General features: G+C 47.2%; 2 protein-coding genes across 7 annotated transcripts in view; one reads left to right on the top strand and one right to left on the bottom strand.

Annotated features, from left to right (window-relative positions):
* The window catches only part of MYO19 (myosin XIX), a 41,624-nt gene extending 25,057 nt beyond the window's left edge, over window positions 1–16,567 (top strand). For all 5 annotated transcript variants that reach the window (XM_016185505.2, XM_060203897.1, XM_060203899.1 and 2 more), the window contains 13 exons: window positions 1,507–1,580; window positions 3,203–3,324; window positions 3,531–3,644; window positions 3,843–4,019; window positions 4,482–4,634; window positions 6,905–7,012; window positions 7,713–7,783; window positions 9,902–9,999; window positions 11,574–11,731; window positions 11,842–11,971; window positions 13,389–13,474; window positions 14,057–14,356; window positions 15,844–16,567. In XM_016185505.2, the coding sequence (XP_016040991.1) occupies window positions 1,507–1,580; window positions 3,203–3,324; window positions 3,531–3,644; window positions 3,843–4,019; window positions 4,482–4,634; window positions 6,905–7,012; window positions 7,713–7,783; window positions 9,902–9,999; window positions 11,574–11,731; window positions 11,842–11,971; window positions 13,389–13,474; window positions 14,057–14,356; window positions 15,844–15,972 (1,720 nt within the window). In that variant the 3' untranslated portion in view covers window positions 15,973–16,567. The remainder of the gene's footprint in view (window positions 1–1,506; window positions 1,581–3,202; window positions 3,325–3,530; window positions 3,645–3,842; window positions 4,020–4,481; window positions 4,635–6,904; window positions 7,013–7,712; window positions 7,784–9,901; window positions 10,000–11,573; window positions 11,732–11,841; window positions 11,972–13,388; window positions 13,475–14,056; window positions 14,357–15,843) is intronic.
* ZNHIT3 (zinc finger HIT-type containing 3) lies at window positions 114–26,147 on the bottom strand. 2 transcript variants are annotated; one of them, XM_016185507.2, is made up of 5 exons: window positions 25,971–26,147; window positions 25,821–25,852; window positions 21,449–21,526; window positions 20,238–20,318; window positions 114–228 (listed from the first exon to the last, which is right to left on the bottom strand). In XM_016185507.2, exons 1-5 carry the CDS (start codon window positions 26,102–26,104, stop codon window positions 221–223), a joined length of 333 nt encoding a protein of 110 aa, XP_016040993.1. In that variant the 5' UTR covers window positions 26,105–26,147; the 3' UTR covers window positions 114–220. The 2 variants fall into 2 exon arrangements, with proteins under 2 accessions (XP_016040993.1, XP_007517058.2); XM_007516996.3 differs by lacking the exon at window positions 114–228 and adding an exon at window positions 16,569–16,977 and having other exon boundaries at window positions 25,971–26,143.
* Window positions 26,148–27,355: the final 1,208 nt, after the last annotated feature.

Genomic DNA, 27,355 nt, shown 5'->3' with positions numbered 1-27,355 from the left:
TGTTATATCCAACAACGATGACATCAAGAACAACAATAACTACAAGAGGGAAAATAAATAATAAATAATAAAAAAAGAAGAGAGAAACATTGTTAAGGAGGGACCAAGATTACCTAAAAATGACCCAGGGCAATTGGACCTAGACTGAGCAGTTCAGCAAGAGGCAGCTTCCTCAGTTGCAAAGCTGATTTCAAATAAGAATCTCCGGCCAAACTTAGAATCAGGTCACTGCAAAGTGAATATAATCACCTTGTGAGTCACTAACCACAGAACAGTTTACATGGTAAGCATCAGGCCATGTGGTTTTACTACCTCAAATGGGTATTGGAAGCCACTGTTGCAAAAAATAGAAACCGTTTGCTGAATTTAAAAAGCTGCAAAACTGTTCCTTTTAAAAAATTGTCTAAGGAAGAAATCCATCAGTAGTGCAGTGCCACCACATTGTAATCACCTCACTTCAGAATGGAAAGTAGTTTCAGAGTGAGGGATTCCACTGTTAGCCTCAGGCATGTGGGACTGATGTGTGGGTTATGGCATCACTTTGAACCTTGGGCTCTGCAGATAAGAGTTTTGCAGGGAGGTCCAGTGAACTTGTGATTTGTTTGTTTTTCCTTAAGACCTATTTGTTTACTGATAAGAGAAAAGTAGAGTGAAAGAACCAGAGCATTGTTTGGTAATGTATGTGGTACCAGGAATTAAACTAGAGTCTCCTGCCAGAGAATCTAACACTTTATCCACTGTGCCACCTCCTGGACTGCTGCTGTTTTTCTTTTTCTTTCTTTTTTTTTTTTTTTTTGTCACTAGGGTTATTATCACTGGGTTTTAGTTAGTACCTATATAATGAATCCACTGATCCCAGCAGCCATTTCCCCATCCCACCCTTTTTTAAAATTATTATTTGTTATTAATTCTTACGAAGTTATAAGATTACAATGTATAGTTCCACACCACACCCACCACCAAAGTTCTGTATTTTTTTTTTTTTTTTATAGCCACAGAAATGGAGAAGGGAGGGTGTGTGGAGGGACAGACAGGACTACTCATGAAGCTTTCCCCTTGCAGGTAGGGACCAGGAGCTTGACTCTGGGTCCTTGCATGTGGCAGTATGTGCATTCTACCAGTTCACCATCACCTCTCCACCCCCACTTTGTTTTTTTTATTTGTTTGTTTCTTTTTTTTGACAAGCCTCACTCAGACCTGTCAATTGGCTTCTTCTAGTCAAAAACTGAGTTCGCTGATCCAGACCCATTTCCTGTCTAACCCTTGGGTCTGGTTGCACTTGTGCTGGGAGGGCAGGTCAGGTATGTGTATACCTGGAAACACACACACACAGCTGTAGCCTGCATCTGGAGTAAGTCAAAACCGGCTGGGCAGGAATAGAAGTTAAGGGGTTAGCCCTTGAGCAGTCAGGCTCAGAATACAGGCCCTCCAGGGTGTAGTATCCTGACTGGAGGGATAGTTGACCTGTTCTCACCAGAATCCACTTTCCCACCCCCACCTCAACAGGCTATTTGACTGGCTGGTATCAGTGATCAACAGCAACATCTGCGCAGACCCTGACTCCTGGACCACTTTCATAGGTAAGAGGCTCAGCCTGGTGGGTGTGCTTCTTTAAAAAGTCAACAGCAGGGGCCTGCACAGCGAGACAGGAGCCCTGGACCACTTTATGACTCCAGCAGCCCTTCCCTCCTCTGCAGCATCTCCTTATTCACCTGTCAATGTCTGGCAATGAGGTGTCTGTCTTTCAGTGCCCACAGCTCATCCATCATAATTCCATCATTAGACCCTAGTAAGAGCTGCCAGACAAAGGAGACCTAAGAGCTGACTTGGATGATAGTTTATCTATCAAGGAACCTTGTCTCAATCAGGGAAGGCTGAGAGATGAGATTAGAAAGGGCTTAGGGGAGTCGGGCTGTAGCGCAGCGGGTTAAGTGCAGGTGGCGCAAAGCACAAGGACGGGCATAAGGATCCCGGTTCGAACCCTGGCTCCCCACCTGCAGGGGAGTCGTTTCACAGGCGGTGAAGCAGGTCTGCAGGTGTCTTTCTCTCCTCCTCTCTGTCTTCCCCTCCTCTGTCCATTTCTCTCTGTCTTATCCAACAACGACGACAACAACAATAATAACTACAACAATAAAACAACAAGGGCAACAAAAGGGAATAAATTTTAAAAAGGGGGGGGGGCTTAGGGGGAAGTTGGGTGGTAGCACAGTGGGTTAAGCGCAGGTGGCATGAAGTGCAAGGACCAGAGTAAAGATCTTGGTTCGATTCCCTGGCTCCCCACCTGCAGGGGGGGTCACTTCACACGCAGTGAAGCAGGTCTACAGGTGTCTGTCTTTCTCTCCCTGTCTCTGTCTTCCCCTCTTCTCTCCAGTTCTCTCTGTCCTACCCAACAACAATGACATCAATAACAACAATAATAACTACAACAATAATAAAACAAGGGCAACAAAAGGGAATAAGTAAATAAGTTTTTTTTTAAATTATAGGTTAAGCGCACGTGGCGCAAAGTCCAAAGAACGGCGTAAGGATCCCAGTTTGAGCCCCCGGCTCCCCACCTGCAGGGGAGTCACTTCACAAGTGGTGAAGCAGGTCTGCAAGTGTCTGTCTTTCTCTCCCCTTCTCTGTCTTCCGCTCCTCTCTCCATTTCTCTCCTATCCAACAACTATGACAACAGCAACAATAATAACTACAATAACAATAAAAAAATAACGGCAACAAAAGGGAAAAATTAATAAAATATGAAAATTTTAAAAACCTTTAAAAAAAAAAGAAAGGACTTAAAAGACATGATAACATTTGTAGGATAGATAGGGGAGGAAGGAAAGCAAGGTCAAAGGTACCAAGGAAAAAATTAAAATAAAATAATTTAAAAAAAAAAAAAAAAAAGGTACCAAGGAGGTCTGCTCATGGAGTAGGAGACTTCCCCTAGTTGGGCTACTGGGAACAAGGCCTGTCGAGAGAGTAGTCAAACTGAAACAGACCTGCTGCCTGAGCTGTCCCTCATCTCATTCAGTCGTTCAGAGTTCTCAGGGTCTGAGAAGGACATGGTGACCACTGTGCAGTGAGGTAGAGATGTACTCTGCCTGATGCTGGGAGTCGCTCACACAGCCTCCTCCCCAGGCTGCCACGGATGGGCTCCAGCAGTCCTCCTGTCCCTCGCTGCTCCTTGCAGTGGACTCATGGGCTGTCCCAATCCTTCCAGGTCTGCTAGATGTGTACGGGTTTGAGTCATTTCCCGACAACAGCCTGGAACAGTTATGTATCAACTACGCCAATGAAAAGCTGCAGCAGCACTTTGTGGCTCATTATCTAAAGGCTCAGCAGGTGAGCAGAGGTGTGTGTGGGGGGGAAGGGGTGCTGGCCTCTCTCCTGGGCCCCTCAGCCCCATCCCAGCATTTGACTTGGAACTTCTTTTGTTCATTCTTGGATGCTGTGGCACTGAGACCAGCTATGAGGTGGCTTGTCTGGACCTCAGACCACAACAGCTGTCTTCTGTCCCTCTTACCTCCCCCACCACCTTTGCCTCCTAGGAAGAGTATGCAGTTGAAGGCCTGGAGTGGTCATTTGTCAACTACCAGGACAACCAAGCCTGCTTGGATCTCATCGAGGGGAGCCCCATCAGTATCTGCTCCCTCATAAATGAGGTGGGGAGAGGCAGCTGATTCACTGAACACGAGTTGGTCATGGGCTTTTCTGGGGTTATCCTGTGCCTTCTCTGTGTTTGTCTCCCCACCTGTCTAATGGCTTTGCTAATCCCTAAACCCACTCCCTCTTGTGCCCACTATTATCTGTGTGCTAACTTTACTGTCACAGGGACACATAGCCCATCCCCTCCCATACAGGAATGCCGCCTTAATCGGCCAAGCAGTGCAACCCAGCTCCGGACACGGATAGAGAGTGCCCTGGCAGGCAGCCCTTGCCTGGGCCACGACAAGCTCAGTCGGGAACCCAGCTTCATTGTGAAACACTATGCAGGGCCTGTGTGCTACCACACTGCAGGCCTGGTGGAGAAGAATAAGGTGTGGATGGGGCATGGCCGTGGGGGTCTGGGTGGTGCAGAGTCATTGCTTCACACACACAGTGGTTTCCTATCATATGGCCCCTTTCCTGACTATTCTCGTAGAATCCAGGGCCACCTCTTGGACCCAGATACCTGAGATCTATACTAATCAGGCATGACCTATCCAGAAGTGGCTGTATCACACTAGATCTCCTGGCTACTAGACTAGGCCCCTGTCCTTCCCTAGAAGCCCTTCTGGGGCTGGGTGAGCAGGCCTGGCAAGCCTGTAGACAGCCCTAGGTAGTAGCACTCTGCCCTCCCTCACATACTGCCCTTTGTTTTCTCATACCAGAGCACTATTCAGCTCTGAATTATGGTGGTGTGGGGGATTGAACCTGGGACTTTGGAGTCTCAAGCATGAGAGTCTCTTTGCATAACCATTATGCTATCTACCCCCATGACCCTCGTCCTTTTCCAACAGGACCCCGTTCCCCCTGAGCTGACACAGCTCCTGCAGCAGTCCCAGGACCCCTTGCTCAAGGTGCTGTTTCCCACTGACCCAGAGGAGAAGTCCCCAGAGGAGCGCTCTGGCCAGAGCAGAGCCCCTGTACTAACAGTGGTGTCCAAGTTCAAGGTGAGTCTAGTGGTGCTGGCATGCAGAATTAAGTCATGGATCTCAGATGTTTATTGAATCCTTCCAAGGACTGGTGCAGTTCACCTGGGGAGCACTGAAGTCAAGTAGACACACTTGCAATCCTCAGACTTGGTAGTGATATATGGAAGCAGAGACAAGAAATAGACAAACGGCGGGGCCAAGTGGTAGTGCAGCTGGGTAAGCGCACATAGCGCAAAGCATAAGGACTGGCCTAAGGATCCTGGTTTGAGCCTCCAGCTCTCCACCTGCAGGGGGGTCGCTTCACGAGGTAAAGCAGGTCTGCAGGTGTCTGTCTTTCTCTCCCTCTCTCTGTCTTCCCCTCTTCTCTCCATTTCCCTCTGTATTATCCAACAACAATGACAGCAATAATAATAATAACGATAACAAGGGCAACAAAAGGGAAAAAAATAGCCTCCAGGATCAGTAGATTCGTAATGCAGGCACCAAGCCCCAGCAATACCTTTGAAGGCAAAAAAAGAAAGAAAGAAAGAAAAAAAAAAGAAACAGACAAATGGACTGTCAGTATAACTAACATGATAAGCATAGGGGCCTGACGGGCTTCATCTACTACTCAGAGGGCGATCACTGAAGAGCAGTGGTTGCGGGGACCTCTGTGACCTGGCCAGCTCCCACTTCTCCAGCATCCTGCTCTACCTCCATAGGCTTGTCACCTCCAGTATCACATGCATTCTACTGTCTCGCCACCCTCACACCTACTGCCTCATTGTGGGATAGTCCTCAACACCACCCCTTCAACTCCAACCTCTCTCCCACTTTTTTTTTTTTTTTTTAATCTTGTTGGATAGAGAGGGAAAGGGGGTAGAGAGGGAGAGAGGGACACCTACAACACTGCTTCACTGCCTGTGAAGCTTTTCCCCTTCAGGTGAGGCTTGAACCTGGGCCCTTGAGCATGGTAACCTGTGCATTCAACCAGGTGTGCCATTGCCCAGGCCCCCAATTCCTTATCATTCTTCAGCACTATTACAGTTTCCCTGAGAAGTCATCTAAGGGAGCCCAGCTTTGATGAGTATTTTCCTGCCCAGTCTCTCTGAGAACTTGCCACTGTGGAGCCCATCTAAGGTCTGGATAATCTGAGCTCAGAGAGAGGAGCAGCTGACTCGTGTCAGCCTTGGTCACCACATCCAGCACACAGACTGAGCCTGCTAATAACGGCTGCAGCCTGAATCACTAGCGGGCGGGGGAGGAGGGCATGAGATTGTTCTCTGCTAGGAAGATTGCTCTGGTGACGTGAGAGGAAGAGACAGACCAGATGCAGGGAGGGCAACTGGCGGGGGGAGGGGGGGCAGGTCAAGAAGGAGCCCTGGTGTCCCAAGAGTGGATCAGCAGTAGACTGTGCAGTAGACTGTGTGCATTCTGAGCGTGCAGTAGACTGTGCAGTAGACTGTGTGCATTCTGAGCGTGCAGTAGACTGTGCAGTAGACTGTGTGCATTCTGAGCGTGCAGTAGACTGTGCAGTAGACTGTGCATTCTGAGCATGCAGTAGACTGTGCATTCTGAGCGTGCAGTAGACTGTGTGCATTCTGAGCGTGCAGTAGACTGTGTGCATTCTGAGCGTGCAGTAGACTGTGCAGTAGACTGTGTGCATTCTGAGCGTGCAGTAGACTGTGCAGTAGACTGTGCATTCTGAGCGTGCAGTAGACTGTGCAGTAGACTGTGTGCATTCTGAGCGTGCAGTAGACTGTGCATTCTGAGCGTGCAGTAGACTGTGCAGTAGACTGTGTGCATTCTGAGCGTGCAGTAGACTGTGCAGTAGACTGTGTGCATTCTGAGCGTGCAGTAGACTGTGTGCATTCTGAGCGTGAGGCCTTTGGTTCAACACCTGGCACCATATGGGAGCATCATGACCTATACCAAGGACAAAAGTAGATGCAGCTCCATCAGGGCTGGAATGGTGCTTTGGGGTATATCTTCCCTCTCCCTCCCACCCCCCACAAAAAGATATATAGGCTAAAAATCAGGTAGGGAAATGACTTAGTGGTATCACACATGCTAGAGGTACCACATTAAAGTGGGTGGGGTGGCCTGGAGGCAGAGGGGAGCAAGAGGAGCCAGAGGAGCCGCGGGAGGACAGCGCTTTGGGTATACCCAGAGTAGTTACTCCACGGCAAATGAGTACCCTGGCCTCGGGTTGAGCAGCTGCTTAGGGCTTCAGTCATTAACCAGGCTCCAGCTGGTGTGCCCCAGCTTCCTCCATCCCTGCCTAATGCCATGGCCTTTCCTCTCTGCAGGCCTCCCTGGAGCAGCTTCTGCAGGTCCTGCATAGCACTACACCCCACTACATTCGCTGCATCAAGCCTAACAGCCAGGGCCAGGCACAGACCTTCATCCAGGAAGAGGTAATTCCCTCTGGGCTTAAGAGACTTTACAGAGAGTCCCATCTGGCCAAGATCCTGGAGGACTAAGGCAAAACTACTTGAGAATGGAGTGGCTGGGGGGAGTGGGAGGGGTCTCTCAGGTTGTGCCCACCATCAGGAAAGTCTTGCCTCTGACACCCTGACACAGCAGTCATGGCTGTGTGGTCTGTGTAGTACACAATGACCTATCCAAGAAAGACGGGTCCAGCACATCTTGCCCTCTGCTCACCACACCATGTGTCCTGATGAGAGACTGCAGCTGCTCAGAGAAGTGGGTGTCTCTTGAGATTAGGAAAGTTGACAGACATCCCTCACAGTTTCCGCACAATGTGGCTATTTCTGACCAAAGGTAGAATTGTTCTCTAGTTTGCACAAAAGCATTCTTGTGGCCAGCTACCACCACCCTTTACTCAGGTTACTGGACTTAGGGGGTAGAGGGGCACAGAGATAAGTTTTGTTGTATGATACAGGAGAGTGCTCTAAACTGAGCTACTTGACGTGGCATTGGGATTGATGGCAAGAGGCAGGGTAGAGTCAGAAAGCACTTGTCTTTGCACATCAGGTAAAGAGCCTTTCTCATGGGAGATGGCTTGCTAGGAACCTGGATTTCTCACTGCCTCAGGAGAGCCCACACATCCCTTCCAGCCTGGGCCATGCTACAAGTGTCTCCCCACCCTTCTAGGTTCTGAGCCAGCTGGAGGCCTGTGGCCTAGTGGAAACCATCCACATCAGTGCTGCTGGCTTCCCCACCCGGTGAGTGGGCTGGTCACTGCTGGTGGGAGGGAGGGTCAATGTCAAGATGGAAGTAGGGGCTCAGCCCTGCAGGCTGTGGAGATGGAGGCAGGCCTACTTAGGTCAGCCTGAAATTTATTCATCCATTCATTTTCTGTGCATTGTTTTGTACCAAGCAGTTTTTCGTGTGTCAGTGCATAAGGCTGGTAGACTGCTCTCTATTCTGTTAAAACAAGATATTTGTGTTAGGGAAGAAACACCTGCAGGGGAGTCGCTTCACAGGCGGTGAGGCAGGTCTGCAGGTGTCCATCTTTCTCTCCCCCTCTCTGTCTTCCTCTCCTCTCTCCATTTCTCTCTGTCCTATCCAACAATGATGACATCTAGAACAACAAAAATAACTATAACAATAAAACAAGGGCAACAAAAGGAATAAATAAACCTAAGGAAAAATAAAGCAAGATATATGTGTGTGTGTGTGTGTGTCTTTTATTTTTTTTAGAGATTTTATTTATTTATTCATGAGAAATAATGGGAGAGAGAGAGAAACAACCAGACATCACTCCGGTACATGTGCTACTGGGGACTGAACTCGGGACCTCATGCTTGAGAGTCCAAAGCCTTTTTCATTGTGCCACCTCCCGGACTCTGTATGTCTTTTAAAGGGTACTAGGGAAAACCTCAGCAGGCAGAACATACACCTTGCCAAGTATGTGCCCCTCTCCCCATCCGACACATAAAATTTAAAAATTGAAGAGGCCTTTTTGTGGTGTTCTGAATGTGTGAGGTTCTTGGTTCGTTTCCAGGCATCTTATTAAAAAGAACTGGAGGGGGAGTTGGGCAGTAGCACAGTGGGTTAAGCGCAGGTAGCGCAAAGCACAAGGACCAGAGTAAGGATCCCGGTTTGAGCCACCAGCTCCCCTGCAGGAGAGTTGCTTCCCAAGTGGTGAAGCAGGTCTCTTTCTCTCCCCCTCTGTCTTCCCCTCCACTCCATTTCTCTCTGTCCTATCCAGCAACGACGACATCAATAATAACAACAATAACTACATCAATAAGACAACAAGGGCAACAAAAGGGAATGAATAGATAAATAAATATTTAAAAACAAAATGGAGTCAGGCAGTAGTGCAGCGGGTTAAGCACACATGGCGCCAAGCACAAGGACTGGCATAAGGATCCCGGTTCAAGCCCCTGGCTCCCAACCTGCAGGGAAGTCGCTTCACAGGCAGTGAAGCAGGTCTGCAGGTGGCTGTCTTTCTCTCCCCCTCTCTCCCCTCCTCTCAATTTCTCTCTGTCCTATCCAGTGACAGCAACAACAACAATAATAATAATAACCACAACGATAAAACAACAAGGGCAACAAAGGGGTGGGGGAGTGGTCTCCAGGAGCAGTGGATTCGTGTTGCAGGTACCAAGCCCCGGCAATAACTGGAGGCAAAAAAAAAAAAAGTACCCATTAAAAAAAAAAAGAACTGGAGGAGAAATGCCTAAGGAGGAAATTGAAAGGGAGAGGGACCTGAGAAATGCTCACATTCAGAAGAGAGGGTGATGAGAATGTAGAGAAACCTTAGAAGGAGTCAGGTGGAGGAGGAAGCCCAGCTTCTGGCTATTCAGGAGGCTCCGACAGCTCTAGAACGGAGAGAGTCAAGCTGGATACCTGCTACCCAGAGGCTGGGCAAGAGGCACACTAAGTGTTGGCCACTGGCTGCTACAAGAGCCCTGTTGTACGTGTTCTAGCAGCTAACTTCAACTTCAGGTCCCTGGAGTCATCCAGTGGAGATTTCTGCCAACACTGGTGCAGTTAGAAATAGAAGTCAGGCTTGGGAGCAAGAAGTACAGAGAGACATATCAAGAGGAAGTAGAACTCATCCAGTTGTTTTAGGGGAGACCTACAATGTAGCCCCCTTTGAAAGGAGGCAGGCTGCTTACCCCCATTAAGAGACCAGGAAAAGCAGAACCAGATTACAGTGGTCTCCAGTGGCCCCTAAGAGTGACCCTAATAAGCTCTCCAGAACCCACATCCTAGTTCAGTGGGCATAGTTAAGGCCACACTTCACTGGGTCCTGAGCAGATTAAATAGAATTTTTTTGCTCTGAGCTCCTGAGTGAAGTCATTCCCTCTACCACCCACATTGGCATCCAGGGTCTCTCATCAGAACTTTGTGGAACGATACGCACTGCTGAGAAGGCTCCTTCCTCGAGTACCACTTGGCCCCCACAGCCCATCTGAAGAGCGTTCAGGTGAGTGAAGCCCACTTGCTTCTCATTTGTTCAGTTTACCTTCTCTCTGCCATCTCAGAGGTGGGGGTTCAGAGATGTATAAAACACAACCTTGCCTTTATGGTTCTTGATTCAGTGAGGGGAAACATGCCAGAAGACATAACATGGGGAAAGGGGGAAGGCAGTGCTAATAGCAGGATGCTTTAGATGTGCTGATGTGTGAATCAGGGAAGGCATCCTGGAAGAAATGGAGTCTGAAGATAGATGGGGTTAGCCAAGTGGGGGTTATTCAATACAGGATAAGTGATCTGAACAAAGGCCTTACAGGTATCATGTGTCTGAGCCCTAGCCTGTAAGTGTTGCTGGCTTATAAAAGCAGAGAATTGTGTGAAGTGACAGGCAGGGTCCAGTCAAAGGAGCTGGAGTTTATTCTCTGGACAGATCAGAGGCACTTCAAAGGAGGAAGTGTTTACAGCCACATGCTCTAAAGACCATTAAGGTTGCTCTCATCACAGACCCTGGAAGAAGCTAGAAATGTGGATAGTCTGGAAACATTTAGGGGAAGTGGGCCAGTCTTAATAAGCATTTGATTCGGTGTAAAGAGAGATAATTTACACAGCCTGGCCAGTGGGAGAAGAGAGATTGGGCAAGTTTCTGAGCCCTGTCAGGGCTAATGTGAACTTCAGCTCCCCCCTAGAGTCCGCCGGTGGACACCTCTACAAATCATTCAGCTTTAATCTCAAGGGAATGGCCTGGCTACAGTGTTGCCAGCCTGCAGTGATCCCTGCGGCTGTGGGAGTGTGAATAAGAAGCCAAAGACGGGGTGCTAGGTAGGCTGAGCCCAGCAGCAACGGTTTCCCCAGCCATAGGGCCTCACCCTGGATGCGTCAGACCCAGTGGAGACAGTTTTGCTTTGCTTTGCTTCCCAGCCAGTTTGGTCACTTTCCTTTCTTGCTTTCTCCTTACTTCCTCTCTTCTCTTCTCTCCATGGTTTGTTCTTCTGCTGTGTATCTCTTGCCCAAAGCCCCCCTGGCCCCTGGTTGATATTGCTGCTGTTTCCTGTCTATGGTGTCTCCTTTTGCAGCCTGTCTCCAGAGAGGCACTGGGCTGCTAAAAGTGATCAGAGCCCCCAGGTAAATCTTCCCTCTGTAGGACTCAGCCCTGTGAGATGCAGGAGACCCACTGGGCATTTGTTCTCTTTTCCCTTACACAGCAAGGACTAAGGGGGAGTATGGCCCTATTTGACTCTCAGCATGTTTGGGGGCATGGAGAAAAATTCTGAGTAGCCTGAGAGTCCAGCTTCCAGTCTAGGCACCAAGACTCCCTTGCCATGCTGCCCCAGGGGACCCATGGGAATGGAGACTGCAGGCAGTCCAGGGCAGGGGTATCAGTGGGGACCCCACAATTCCTCAGAACAGCTAGGGGACTGTGGGGCGAATAGAAAGTCTCTGCCTTCACCACCACCACCAACCCAAAAAAGCAGGAGAAATAACTAGAGGCAGGAATAGCAGGAAAGAGGCCCCTGTGGAGTGTTGGGGGTTACCAGAGGAGCATGGGTGACTGAGCACTGAAAGGACCTGTCTCCCACCTTCCAGGAAGTTCTCCACTGGCAGAGGCCATGCTACAACCTCTCCTCCGGGACATCCTTCACACTCTGCCAGCCCTAACTCTAGCTACCTCAGGGGACCCACCCGAGGCCATGCCAACCCCAGTGCACTGTGGCAAGACCAAGGTGTTCATGACTGACTCCATGGTAAGCTACCGGGACAAGTGGAGAGAACAGAATGTGAGCTGTCCTGGGGATGGGCATGGGGCAAGGAAGGGATCAGAGAAACGGAGAATCTTGGATGTCCCTTCTCCCAGCTGGAGCTTCTGGAACACGGACGTGCCCAGGTGCTAGAGCAGTGTGCCCATTGCATCCAGGGTAGCTGGAGGCGTCACCAGCGCCGCAAGCAGGAGAGGCAACGGCGGGCTGCCGTGCTCATCCAGGCAGGTAGGAGAGGGGGGCCCAAGGTGTGCAGTCACCATTCCATGCCAGGTGGGGCCCGCTGCAGCCACTCTGAGTGTATGGGTGACTGAACAGACTCCTCATGATACCAGTTCCCTTGGAAATCCTGTCCCGGGTTCCCTTATAACCTGTGCCCAGCCTTAAGACAGCAGTGCTCCAGAATTCAAATCCCTTGCCATCTCTCCCAGAGCATCTCCAGCTCAGTGGAAATCAGGTCACACCACAAAGAAAGGTGCTCTGTAAGTAGTAGATGCTGAAGATTTTTTTTAAAATATTTTATTTATTACTGTTCAATGAAAAAGAGACCAAAGCACTGCACAGTTCGGACTTATGGCGGTGCTGGAGATTGAACCTGGGACTTAAGCCTCAGGCATGAAAGTCTTTATATTTATTTTCCCTTTTTGTTGCCCTTGCTTTTTAAAAAATTTTTATTGTTGTAGTTATTATTGTTGTTGTTATTGATGTCGGCATTGTTAGATAGAACAGAGAGAAATGGAGAGAGGAGGGGAAGACAGACGGGGAGAGAAAGACACCTGCAGACCTGCTTCACCACCTGTGAAGCCGACTCCCCTGCAGGTGGGGAGCCAGGGGCTCGAACCGGGACCCTTATGCCAGTCCATGCGCTTTGCGCACCCACTGCGCTACCGCCCGACTCCCGTAAGATTTAACATGAGAGAGGGGAGAGAACTAAAGCATCACTCTGGCACATGGATTGCTAGCAATGGAACACAGGACCTCATGCTTCCAAGTCCGGCTCTGTAACCACAGCACCGCCTCTAGTTACCCTTTCCCATTCCTACATAGCTATTCACGTCATTTTCCCCCTTCATAACAGATCATTACCTCTTGAGCTCCAAGGTCCATGTAAAAAAGGCAAAAGCCGGGGCCAGGTGGTGGCACACCTGGTTGAGCACACAGGTTATGGTGCTTAAGGACCCAGGTTCGAGCCTCCAGTCCCCACCTGTAAGGGCAGGCTTTGCAAGTGGTAAAGCAGTGTTGCTACCTGCGCTTAACTCACTGCGCTACTGCCCGACTCCCCAAAAACAAGTATTTTTAAAGGATGCAGAGTAAACCTTGTTCCTCGAACACTGCCACAGAATGAGCCTGAGCTGTGCTTATAAAGTCAATTTTACTTTATTGTTAGTACTGTACTGTTTGTTGTGACACAAGGTAGCCAGTCACTGTAAAGGTAGTTCAAACTCTAGTGCTGCTACAGAACCAGGTTATCACTAGTTCTTTTTTGACACCAGCTCTGGCTTTCATGGTGCTAGGGATTGAACCTGGGACCTCAGATCCTCAGGCAGGAAAGTCTTTTGCAAAACCATTATGCTGTCTCTCCAGCCTGTTATCGATAATTTTGATGAACACGTTACTCTTTCCTGTTTCTGTGCAAATCCCTTAGCCATTCGCTCCTGGTTAATCCGGAAACATATCCAGAAGCTACACACAGCTGCTACGGTCATCAAACAGGCATGGCAGAGATGGAGAGTGAGTATCTGACTCAGGAAGTCCGTGTGGGTAATAAATAATGTCTTGATACCAGACAGGCCTGGTGTGGAATATAGGCCCTGCGAATCCCAAAATGGATGAGATGGGCACACCACCACCTATGTACACTGCAGGGTGGTTGTGGGGGATAGTGGCAAAAGCAATGCTTGGAACTGTGTGTACTTTCAAAAGGTGGGTCTTCATAGTTTATTAATTAGATCTCAACAAGGCTTTTTAAAGTAGCACAGATGAAGGCTTATCTGCCCTGGGTTTTGTCAGGGCAGTTCTGCCACATGGAGCTAGTCTAGATGAAGACATGTATCCACCTATTTGCCACCAAGCACCTTTTCAGTTTGCTTTGGTATGCTGACTTGTTACAGTTTTGGTTTCCATTTTCAAGCACCTGGTCCCTACCTGCGGAGAAGCTTCACAAATGGTGAAGCAGTGCTACAGGTGTTTCTCTTTCCTCTGTCTCCCCTTCCCTCTCCATTTCTCACTGTCTCTATCCTAAATAAAGTTTTTAAAAAAGAGAGGGAAAGAGATAATAAGTTGAAAACCTATAAAGTGGTATTCTCTTTTAAGAGCAGAATGGCCTTCCTCGCTTCTAAAGAACTGGATGGAGTAGAAGAGAAATACCTGCAAGTTCCCCATTCCCAGAGCTCCTTCCCACTGTCCCAGGCACAGACCAAGCTCCAGGGGGCAATATTCCGCCTCTGGCCTCTGGGGCTGGTCCTGGCCAGTGCAGATGTGGGCACTAGAAGTTTTCAGAGGAAACTGGTGGTCTGGGCTTGTCTTCAGCTCCCCCAGCAAAAACACAGCAGCTGTACTGTACAGACAGCACAGGAACAAGATGGAATCACATCCATCCGAGCACTGCCTCAGGTAAGCTGTGTGACAGGATGTCCTGCTCTCAAGTCCCACTGTGTGTTGGGGGTTGAGGGGTGCAGAAGGGGGTTTCTGACCAGAAGCCTGTGCTTCCCAAATGGCTGCAGGTTTAGTTCCCATCATTAACAGCTAGGAGTTTTCCAGAGCCCTGCCCTTTCACTTGGTTAAAAACTGCCTAAAAGCATCTCTGAAGACCTCGTCTTTCTTTCAAAACATGAGATTGTGGTGACAGCTTATTCCCTTTACTGGCAATGGGTTTGGCACTATGTGTCCCTCATATTGTATTCCTTGATTTATCTCTTTCCAGCTGAGGAAATGACAAGGAGGTGAGCCAGTGGTCCAAGTGCTCTGGCTTTTTTTTGGTCTCCAGGGTTATTGCTGGGTCTTGGTGCCTGCACTATAAACCCACTGCTCCTGGAGGCTATTTTTTCCCTTTTGTTGCCCTTGTTATTATTGTTGTTGTTGCCATTATTGCTGTCATTGTTCTTGGATAGGGAGAAATCAAGAGAGGACAGGAAGACAGAGAGGGGAAGAGAAAGACACCTACAGACCTGCTTCACTGCTTGTGAAGCGATCCCCCTGCAGGTGGGGAGCCAGGGGTTCGAAGCAGAATCCTTACTCCAGTCCGTGCGCTTAACCCACTGCGCTACCGCCCGGCCCCCTGTGCTCTGGATTTTTACATTATGGGAGCTAGAGAGGAGTCAGGCAGCATACAAAATGTGGATTATACTATACTATTACATGGGCTACAGTAAGGATTAAGTGAAATTGACAAGGCAGAAGGAAACAGTGGTTCTCCTAAGCAGGGGAATTACTACAAACCACAATCTGGGTAAAATCTGTCATGACAGTACACATAAGCTAATCAGTGTCAGTTAACTTCCCAGCTTTAAACGCTCATATGAATGTGGAAGGTGATAGACCTTGAGATGAAACTTTTGTTTCCGCATCTGTCTCATACTACATGGATGTGAACTTTTTCTTTCCTCCAGGGCTATTACTGGTGCTCGGTGCCTGCACCATGAATCCACTGCTCCTGGAAGCCTTTTTTTTCCCTTTTTGTTGCCCTTGTTGTTTTATCACTTTTGTGGTTATTATTGTTGTTGTTATTGATGTCATTATTGTTGGATAGGACAGAGAGAAATGGAGAGAGAAGAAGACAGAGGGGGAGAGAAAGATAGACACCTGCAGACCTGCTTTACCGCTCGTGAAGACCGCCCTGCAGGTGGGGAGCTGGGGGCTCGAACCGGGATCCTTGCACTTTGCGCCATGTGCGCTTAACCCACTGTGCTACCACCCGACACCCAGATGTGAACTTTTATATTTAAGACTTTTATACTGTTTTGGACTCTCGTCATAGAATAAGTATTAGCCTAGTCCTGCTACTATTGTGACCACACTAGTACTTGTCTACATCTCACTGCATTTCTAGTATTTGCTCTGTGAAGTGGGATTCTGCTAATAAGCTATGTCTTTCTCCCCAGGGATCAATAAAGTTTCACTGCAGAAAGTCTCCACTGCGCTATTCTGATATCTGTCCTGAACCTTCACCTGACACTGTTACTGGTTTTAATCAGATTCTGCTGGAAAGAAATAGACTGGGCCACGTGTGATCTCTTCTCAACTTCCACTCTCATCTGGCCAGGTGATTCTAGGTGCCTTTGTTCCTACAAAGCCTTTTCCTGCCAGCTGCCTTGCCAAAGACATTTAATCAGCACACACCTGCCAAATTACTCCCACAGGGAAACCAAGCACCATGAAACCTTCCAGGCTGCAGCTGGGAATACACCCATGGGCCTTGGGCTCCAACCTGCATCTCAAACACTGGCAGGAACTTTTGACTACTTTTACAGATAAAACTCAAGACTTGAGTGTTGTCCATCACTACAAGTGGGGCACCTGACCCCTAGGCCTGCCAGTCTCACAAACAGAACAGTCAAAATCAGTTCTAAATGTTTGGCTGGGAATAAACTTTGCATTTAGTTCCTTACAAAGGAAAAAAGCATTCCTATTTAATATTATGCTGATTTATTTAATGTAATTTCAATCAGTCCTATTATGCACCAAGGATAAGTAACACATTGTATAACCATAATTTTATTTAGTAATACTGAGCAAGTTTTAACTCAAATGAGAATGGAACTTACAAATAATATATATGATGTCTATTATCTTAACTGTACCAAAAATAAAACATAAAAGCAGCCACTTGGATGTCAAATTTCTTATGAAGGGTTTGGGACCTTTTGTACCCCCATCTCTACATGAAAGCCAAGCCCACAGTTGATGGCAGCAAGCCATCACCTACTACCCTACACCAGCTGGGGTACGTCCTGGAAGTCACCATCCTAGCTGGTGGTCCCACAGCAGCCTAGTCTCTTGGGAGAAGATCAGACAGGCTCCAGGAGTGATGGAGAAGCAGCATGATGGTCCATCTTAAGAATGCTCATTCTGGGATGGCTCCACAATACTTAAACAGCAGTCGGCAAACTCCACAAACAAGGGCTCCTGCATGCAGGCTCTCATGAGCTTTGCCTTATTGTCCCCCTGATCGAGGCTAACCATCATCTGTCGAAGGTGTGGGTTTAGCAGTAAACTTCTTAATGCTGCAGAGTCCTCTTAAAAATTTTTTTTTAATAAATTAAAAAAAATGTTTTTAGTCAAGTGGAAACAGGTTAAGACAACTATAAGTTAAATGTTTCAAATGTTATTTACAGCAAAGATGCTCCCTTAACCTTTAAACCCATAAATTAATCCCAGTGCCTCAGCTAAACAAGGTGAGAACCAGCACTGTCAAATGATTTCCAAGTTGTGATCTACTAGATTACCATTCCTCATATTTTTTAATATTTATTTATTCCCTTTTGTTGCCCTTGTTTTATTGTTGTAGTTATTGTTGTTGGATAGGACAGAGAGAAATGGAGAGAGGAGGGGAAGACAGAGAGGGGGAGAGAAAGACACCTGCAGACCTGCTTCACCACCTGTGAAGCGACTCCCTGCAGGTGGGGAGCCAGGGACTCGAACCGGGATCCTTACTCTGGTCCTTGCGCTTTGCGCCACCGCACTTAACCGCCACCGCACTTAACCCACTGCGTTACCGCCCAACTCCCCCCTCAGTATTTTTTTTTTTATGAGTATCTTAACTTTTTGTCATTTCACCCAAGATGATTTAATAAGCACAAATACAGCGAACAAGAGCATTAGGTTATGGCATATTGTGATCATAAAGTTCAGTCTGGGGACAGACCACATACTCTAGATCCAAAGTGAAGCCAGATAAGGAGCAGTTAACTGTTGTCTGGTCTATGTAGGGCACCTAAAACTTTCCAAAATTGTTCACAACCATTAGCAACTAGGTTCTAGCCTCAAGCTTAATAAATACCACCATGGGACCAGGTATAAAGCACCACCTATCATTCAAGAGTGATGAATGGGGGCCAGAAGACAGTTCACCTAGCACACATTTCACCATGTATGAGAAACCAGGTGCAAGCCTCCAGCCACCACATGGGAACAGCTACACAGGGGAAGTTTAACAAGTGGTAGAGGAGTGTTGTAGGGTGTCTCCCTCTCTGCTAGTACTGGAAGTGTGCAGGTGCACAGCCTGGGGGCTGGGTAGGGAGCAAGCAAAACAAAAAATGTAGGTGATTGTGAACACGTGCATCCTGAGAAATCAGATCCTACGGCTTGGGAAGTGGCACAGTAGGTGTTACGTTCTTGGGTTCTGGCTCTTGATATTTTACTGATTTTCTGTCACTAGGGTTATCACTGGGGCTGGGTGCCTACATGACAAATCCTGCGCTCCCAGTGACACCTCGGGTTAATAGCATGTTACTATGTACAAGGATCCAGCATCACAAGTGAAGCAGTGCTGCAGGTGTCTCTCTTCCTCTCTAACTCCCCCTTTCCATCTCAGTTTCTGTCTCTACCCAATAATAAAAAATATTTTTAAAAATTAAGAGGGCAGGGAGTTGGGCGGTTCCCTTTTGTTGCCCTTGTTGTTTTTATTGTTGTAGTTATTATTGTTGTTGTTGTTAGGACAGAGAGAAATGGAGAGAGGAAGGGAAGACAGAGAGAGGGAGAGAGAGATATACACCTGCAGCACTGCTTCACTGCTAGTGAAGCTCCCCCTCCCCCCTGCAGGTGGGGACTGGGTCCTTGCATGTGGTAACTAACGTGTGCACTCTACTGGGTACACCACAGTGTGACTGCAAGGACTGGGGCAACAGCACAGCAGTTTACCAGCAGACATTCGGGCCTGGTGCACCAGAGGTACCAGATTTGATCTTATTTTTTTAATTATAATTTTTTTTTTTTAATAAGGACAGCAAGAAGCTGAGAAGGAAGGGCAAGATAGAGAGGGAGACACATGCAACCCTGCTTCACCACTTGTGAATCTCCCCCCAACCCCCACAGGTGGGGACGTGGGGCTTGAACCTGAGTCCTTGCACATGATAACACGTGCACTCAACCAGGCGTGCACTCTGCAGCACCCTCCCCCAGATTTAATCTTGAGCGCCGTCATAAACCACAGTTGAGAAGTGCTCTGGTTAAGAAAATAATAATAAATAAAATAGCAGCCTGGAAGGCAGTACAGTGGATAAAGAACTGGACTCTAGTGGTGTGAGATCTTGATCCGAGGCATCAAATATGCCATATTCATGGTCTGGTTCTCTTTCTTTTTTTCTTTTTTCTTTTTTTTTAAATATTTGATTTATTTATTTTTGAGAGAGATCCAAAGAAAGACACAGAGAGAAACACCAGAGCACTGCTCAGCTCTGGCTTATGGTGGTGCGGGGGATTGAACCTGGGACTTCGAAGCCTCAGGCATGAGAGTCTCTTTGCATAACCGTTATGCTATCTACCCCCGCCCATGGTTCTCTTTCTTATTAACAGTCTTAAAATAAAAAACCAAATCCTATGCAAGGACTGGCGTGTAAGGATCCCAGTTTGAGCCCCCAGCTCCCCACCTGCAGGGGAGTCACTTCATAGGCGGTGAAGCAGGTCTGCAGGTGTCTATCTTTCTCTCCCCCTCTGTCTTCCCCTCCTTTCTCCATTTCTCTCTGTCCTATCCAACAATGATGACAAGATGACAACAATAATAACTACAACAATAAAAAACAAGGGCAACAAAAGGAAATAAATATAAAAAAATTTTAAAATCTTGTGGCTGAGGAGGTGGTTCGCTGGACTTGTATGCCTAAGGCTTCCAGTTTGATCTCCTGTACTGCATGTGCCTGGCTTCTGTCTTGTATGAAATAAAACTTTACCAAAATCAGATTAATAATAATCAAATCCTGGGATTACCTAGTCTACACTCGTGGATGGACAGTAAATTAGCACTGGGGACGTGGGAATAAATGTAGGACCAGGCCCTATAGATTGGTGCAAGAGAAATTACCACACATTGTGGTGAAAGGCCTACCACCAGGTAATATGAGCAGCTTTTGAAAAAGTGCCCAGTTCTGAAGAGACAAAAGGTCAAGAAAAGTTTAGCTGAGGAAAGGAAACTTGAACCAAGCTTTGAAAGAGGAGTAGAATTTTACTTATCCATCCACAGACAGCCAGGCAAAGGGAAAGGCCTTGTTGACAGGCTGGGACAGTCCTGTGGCCGGCAGAGTATCTCCAGCATACAACAGTGAAGTGTTTAATAGTGTCGGCAGAACAGCTCACTTGGATAGTGTTTTGCTTTGCCTTGTGCACAACAAAGGTTTGAGCAGGGCTCCTACCACATTGAAGGAAGCTTCAACACTGTGGTCTCTCACATTCTCTGCCTGACTCTATCTTTAAAAATAAATAAAAATTTAAAAACTACATTCTCTACAGACTAAATACATCTCAGTGTCTGGCAAGGTAAATAAGCACAGTACAAACTTACCTAAATTCTTTAACTTCTGCAAAGAAAGTCTGTCCTCTTCCTCATCACTATTGAGAAAATCAGCTATAGAGTCGTCATCATCTAAGGAATATATAACACAACTGCTTATGACAAGAGAAGTAGGCAACAGATTTATTTCAACAATTGCTCCTATAAACTAAAATGCAGGGGTGGGGGGTCGGACGGTGGTGCACCAGGTTAAGTGCACTTAGTACAAAGTGCAAGGATTGCAGTTTAAAGCCCAGTTCCCCATCTTGCTTCACAAGCAGTGAAGCAGGTCTGAAGATGTCTATTTTTCTCTCTCCCTCTCTATCTCCCCTTTCCTATGCAATAAAAATAAATGAAAAAAAAAAAAAAATTAAGGAACCAAACATACCCATCCAAAAAAACCTACACTAAAATGCGAGGTGGCGGCTAGTGGTAAGAACACAGGAAGGGCCGGTGAAATAGCTCACTCGGGTAGTGTGCTGCTTTCCCATGTCTGTGAACCAGGTTTGAGCACAGCCTCTAACAAACTGAAGCTCTGGAGGTGCGGTCTCTTTCTGCCTCTGCCTCTATTTAAAGGGGTGGGGAGACACGCAGTAGTGCAGCAGGTTAAGCGCACATGGCACTAAGTGCAAGGACCAGCAAAAGGATCCTGGTTTGAGTCCCCATCTCCCTACCTGCAGGGGGGTTGCTTCACCAATGGTGAAGTAGATCTGCAGGTGTCTTTCTCTCCCCTTCTCTATCTCCCCCTTCTCTCTTGATTTCTCTTTCCTATCCAACACAAACAGCAGCAATAACAACAATTACAATAACATGGGCAACAAAAATGGAAAAACCGTCCTCCAGGAGCAGTGGATTCATAGTGCAGGCACCAAACCCCAGCAATAACCCTGGAGACCAAAAAAAAAAAAAAGTACCATCTTGGGCCTGGGAAGTAGCACAGTGGCTATGGAAAGACTTTCATGCCTAGGGCTCCCATGCCCCAGCTTTAACCACTGGCACCACTATAAGCCAAAGCTGAGCAGAGTTCTGGTAAAATGAAAAAAATAACAATAATGGTAATAATAAAACCACAGGACTTATATGTATGAGGAACCTGTTTTGATTTCCGGCAGTACAAATGCCAGAGTGATCCCCTGGTTCTCTGCAGCCTCATCCCAAATCTCCTTTTCAACATATCCTATTTCAAACCTTTTTATGGATTTGTGTGAAGTCAACCAACCCACCTTTTTTCCCTACAGATTTTACAGCAGTAATAGTCGGTCTTATTTTTTTCTCACGTTGAGTTTCAGGGTGGCAGTGCTCTAAGAAAAAAAAAAAACAGAAATCTTAGATATATTTACCTCCATTTCAGTGACAAGGCTGCACGTCCCGTCCCCTCCAAATCAGCATCCAGGTGGGAAATACTGGATTGTTGGAAAGGTCATGATGCTTTGTTTTTCTTTTTTTGCCTCCAGGGTTATTGCTGGGGCTCGGTGACTGCACCATGAATCCACTGCTCTTGGAGGCTATTTTTTCCCCCTTTTGTTGTTATCATTATTGTAGTTATTATTATTGTTTCCATTGCTGTCGTCATTGGATAGGATAGAGAGAAATGGAGAGAGGAGGGGAAGACAGAGGGGGAGAGAAAGACACCTGCAGACATGCCTCACCACCTGTGAAGTGACTCCCCTGCAGGTGGGGAGCCGGGGGGGCTCGAACCGGGACCCTTACACCAGTCTTTGCGTTTTGTGCCAAGTGCGCTTAACCTGCTGCACTACCCCTGACTCCCAGGTCGTATTTTCCTATGCAAAAATGTGTCGTGACTCTCCAGACAGCCCAGTAGATGTATGAAGAAATAAGCAGAGATGGGAGCAGACATTGCTTTAAGACCTACTGCTGGGGCCAGGTGGTGGTGCACCTGGTTCAGTGCACATGTTACAATGTGCAAGGACACAGGTTCGAGCCCCTGGTCCCCACCTGCAGGGGGAAAACTTTACAAGTGGTGAAGCAGAGCTGCAGGTGTCTCTCTTTTTCTCTCCCTATCTCCCCCTACCTTCTGATTTCTGACTGTCTCTATCCAACAAATAAATATAATAATGTGGTCTGGGAAGTGGCGCAGTGGATAAAGCATTGGATTCTCAAGCATGAGGTCACAAGTTCAAACCCTGGCAGCACATGTACCAGAGTGATGTCTGGTTCTTTCTCTCTCTTCCTCCTATCTTTCTCATTAATAAATAAATAATTAAAAAAAAAAAAAAGACCTACTGCTGTAGTGGCTGAGAAGGCGAGTCAGCTGTAAGAGCTGAGGACTTGCACATTCCATCCCTAGCACCAAAAATGCCAGAGCAGAGCAGTGCTCTGATCTCTGATCTCTCATAAAATAAATATTTTTTAAAAAACAAGATTACTTCTGGGCTGGGAAGAGAGCATAATGGTTACATAAAAAGTTTTCATGCCTGAGGCTCCGAGGTCCCAGATTCAATCCCCAGCACCACTATAAACAAGTGCTGAGCAGTGTTCTGGTCTTTCTCTCTTGTGTATCTTCCCCTCTGTAATGTAAAAAATGGACCAGAGAAATAACATAGTAGATGGATAAACTAAGCCCTGACATATAAGGACTGTGGTCTCTATCTCTCTGAATAAAAAAGTCAGCCTGGAAGGGTGCAATCTCACACACACATACACACACCTACCTTACTGCTATAACCTACCAACACTAGAAACTTGAGGAAAACAACCAATGAGGAACTCTCGTGGCTTTCTATTATTTATTTATTTCATTTGATAGAACAGAGAAATTTAGAGGGAGGTGGAGGTAGAGAAGGAAGACAAGAGAAATACCTGCCACACTGCTTCACTGCTCCTGAAGTGGGTGCTGGGAGCTTGAACCTGGGTCCTTGGCGCATGGTAATATGTGCACTTAACTAGGTGTACCACCACTTGGCCCCACCAATAAGGAACTTTGTAACTTAAGAGTCAGCATAGAGGGAGTTGGGCAGTAGCACAGCAAGTTAAGCGCACGTGGCGTGAAGCACAAGGACCAGCATAAGGATCCAGGTTCCAGCCCCCGGCTCCCCACCTGCAGGGGAGTCGCTTCACAGGCGGTGAATCACAGGCGGTGAAGCAGGTCTGCAGGTGTCTGTCTTTCTCTCCTCCTCTTTGTCTTCCCTTCCTCTCCATTTCTCTCTGTCCTGTCTAACAATGACATCAATAACAACAATAACTACAACAACAATAAAAAACAACAAGGGTTATCAAAAGGGAAAATAAGTATAAAAATTTTTTTTAAAAGTCAGCATAGCAAGAGGTTGTGATGGGAGGTTTCTGAGGATAAAGAGCAAGTACAAGACTGAAAAAAGACTTAACCAGTCAATAAAATTAAGAGGCCAAAAGGGGACGCTGAGGAGGTGTCACGGTGAATAAAGCACTTAACTCAAGCTTGAGTTTGATTCTCAGCATATGCACACACAGGTTTGGTACTGTACCCGATGCACATCCCAGGGCACACAAACTTTTCTTTCTTTTTTTTTACCACAGCACTGCTCAGCTCTGGCTTATGGTGGTGTGTGGGACTGAACCTGGGACTTTGAAGCCTCAGGCATGAGAGTCACTTTGTATAACCATTATGCTATCTACCCCATCTTTTTTTTTTTTTAAGAGACAGAAACTGGAAAGGGGAGGGGTAGATAGCACTTCTTCACAAATCATTTTTTTAAGCTAGCACCCTGATACCTGTAAATGGGGAGGTTGGGGACAAAGACTGACAAATACTATTAGATTTCAGTTTCAGCAGCCTGAGCGGTAGTATAGCTAGAACATTAAAAGCATTAAATCCTTAGTTTAACCCCTACCTCAAATGTATCAGTGATTCTCTGGTTCTCTCTTTCATGTTAATAAATACATTTTAGGGGGTCAGGTGGTAGCACAGTGGGTTAAGTGCACATGGCACAAAGTGCAAGGACTGGCGTAAGGAGCCTGGTTCGAGCTCCCAGCTCCCCACCTGCGGGGGGGGGGGGGGGTGGCTTAACAAGCGGTGAAGCAAGTCTGCAGGTGTCTGTCTTTCTCCCTCTCTGTCTTCCCCTCCTCTCGATTTCTCTCTATCCTATCCAACAACAATGACATAAATAACAATAATAACTACAACAACAATAAAAAACAAGGGCAACAAAAGGGAAAATAATAATATAAATTTTTTTCTATAAAGTTTAAAGGGGCCAGGTGGTGCACCCGGTTGAGCACACGTTACAGTGCACAAGGACCCAGGTTCCAGCCCCGAGTCCCCATCTGCAGGGGGAAAGCTTCACGAGTGGTGAAGCAGTGCTGCAGGTGTCTCTCTGTCTCTCTTCCTTTCTATTCCACCCTTTCTCTCTTCCTTTCTATTCCCCTCAATTTCTGGCTGTCTCTATCCAAAAAATAAATAAAGATAATATACATTTTTTAAAGTTTAAAATAAAATGGGGCAGGGAGATGGCACCATCAGTGTCACACCACAGTTTCATACCTACGAGCCCAGTTTCAGTCCCCGGCACCACCATAAGACAGCAGAACAGTGGTCCAGTTAAAAGAGAAAAGAAAAAAGCAGATCTATTTCAAAGAGGACTTTTTTTCACCATTAACAGCATGCAGACAGACATCCCTCCCGTTTGCATGTTTTCCTTACCATTTATTAATTTATACACAGGAGGAAGTCCTGCCTAACATGCTTTACTTCTTACAAAGGGGCATCCACCGCTCTTCACTAAATGCAATCCCCTAAGTATCTCTCCCGGTATAGTGTCTTTAAAAAACATATACAATAAAATAACGAGTATGTGACTCTCGGCAGAGTCCAGTTACTACGGATGTTCTTTTTTTTTTTTAATTTTTTATTTTATTTTATTTATTCCCTTTTGTTGCCCTTGTTGTTTTATTGTTGTAGTTATTATTGATGTCGTTGTTGTTGGATAGGACAGAGAGAAATGGAGAGGAAGGGAAGACAGAGAGGGGGAGAGAAAAACAGACACCTGCAGACCTGCTTCACCGCCTGTGAAGGGACCTGCCTGCAGGTGGGGAGCCGGGGGCTCGAACCGGGATCCTAACGCCGGTCCTTGAGCTTAGCACCACCTGCGCTTAACCCGCTGCGCTACAGCCCGACTCCCACTACGGATGTTCTTTGCTAGTGCAAAGTTCAGATCGACAAGTAATCATTTCTTTCTTTTCTTTTCTTTTTAAGATTTACTAATTTACTAACGAGAGAAGAGAACCAGAGCACTGCACTCCTGCATGCGATGCCAGGGATTCAGCCAAGCGCCTCCAAGTCCGGTGCGCTACCCTACAGCGCCACCTGCCGGGCTTCACAGCCGAGAAATTTCTTCAACAAGACATTACGGAAAAGAAACTGTTCTCAGTAACGTTAGCCAGGGCAGTTTGTTCCAATGATGGGGCTGCGTCAGGAGCGGCTGGAGCAGCCTTTTACGGCGGAAACAGTCGAAGACGAAAGAAGGAAAGGGCAGAAGAAAGGATCTGCGTGGTTTAAGATCAGGAGAGGCAGAGGCACACCCACACCCACACCCAGCCTCCCAGCGATCCGGCGCAGCAAGGCCCGAGGGAGAGCGGCGGCGGGTCGGCGGGCCTCACCTCTGTGCTCCTGGAAGCAGGTCACCGAGCAGCTGTAACGACAGAGGCCAGGCCGCGTCAATCCCCGAGGCGGCGCGGACAACCCACCCCGCAGCCCGACCGCCCCCGACACTCGCGCCCCTGCCACCCACCCCGACTTCCCGCACTCACTAGGGCCCGATACAGGAGGGGCAGCGGTATTTGGGTTTCTCCAAGCAGACCATACAGACAGCGCTATCCTTCTTCAGCGGCTGCATGGTTTCCTGACGAATCGCCTGTGTCCGCGACTCTAACTCTCCATCCATGATTCCTGCCAAGCCGCCCTTTTCCGTTTCCGGAACTAGAACCAATCAGCGTGCGGCACTTATCGGCAGTCATAAGCAATAGATTGATCCTGTTCATCCGTCCAGGCCTACTAAGTAGAAAGTCGATGTAATAGATGTGTCCCACCTGGATGCCAGTTTTCTCTGACTAGGTCACTTGCGGGAGGGAAGGCTATTTGTGTAGTCTTGTCCCAGTGCCCACCTCCCTACGCGGTTATATGGCTTGAAGCAATTCATAGCTACTCTCCAGGTCTATAGCCTTGCATGTCAAAAACACAGTAAGACTAGGACTAGTGAAATAGCTCACTGGGATAGAGCACTGCTTTGTCATGTGCATGACCCAGATTTGAGTGCAGCTCCTACTGCATTGAGAAAGCTTTGGAACTGTGCTTTCTTTGGGGAGTTATTGTCATGGTCCTCCTGCACCCTTTGGGACACCCATGAAGGCAATGGCGGTGTGTTAGATCAGCTACAGGAAAGGACAAAAACTGGTGTGTTTGGTCATGTGGCAGAATCATAACACGTGAGACAGAATATTGTCTAAAAATAAATGAGTAATTACACGGCTGGTCAGAGCAGACTCCTACTTCACACCTACTCTTTTTGTTGTTGCCAATTTTCCACTTAAAGTGGTCTGAGAGTCCCAGGTTCAATCTCCTGCACCACCATAAGCCAGAGCTGAGCAGTGTTCTGGTTAAAAAAAAAACAAAAAAAAAAAACCTAGAGTTATCACAGTGGCTAAAGAAGTGTTCTTGGGAGCATGAGGTTCTGAGTTTGATTCCTGACATCATATGTGCTAGAGTGATGCTCAGGTCCTCTCATAAATCAATCAATAAAATATTTTTCATTTTATAAAAAAGATTATAAAAAGGTGTTAGGTTCGGTAATCCAATAAATTCACCAAGAGAGACCAGAGTGATGTAAAAACAAAGAGCCTTTATTTCTAGCCCGGGCATGGGGCTAGGGCCGGGACCTCACAGCTGTTCTAGGTGCTCGACCACGAACCCCAGCACACAAGGAGATATATAGGGTATGGGTTACATAGCATACATGACAAGCTTAGCCTTGTGGTTATCTTCTTTACATATCTGGGGGAAATGTGGGGAAATGTTTAACAGTCTCTATCTCTCGGGAGATGCCTTGGAAATGCTTAATGGTCTCTATCTCTCTGGAGATGCCTTTCTTAATGCTCAGCTTATCTTTGTTCCTGTTGACTCAGGGCCATGGGTTCAA

This window comes from Erinaceus europaeus, chromosome 12 (genome assembly GCF_950295315.1).
Source record: "Erinaceus europaeus chromosome 12, mEriEur2.1, whole genome shotgun sequence".
Classification (NCBI taxonomy): domain Eukaryota; kingdom Metazoa; phylum Chordata; class Mammalia; order Eulipotyphla; family Erinaceidae; genus Erinaceus; species Erinaceus europaeus.
Note: the sequence above shows the minus strand (reverse complement) of the source record. Positions and strands in the feature narration are given on the sequence as shown.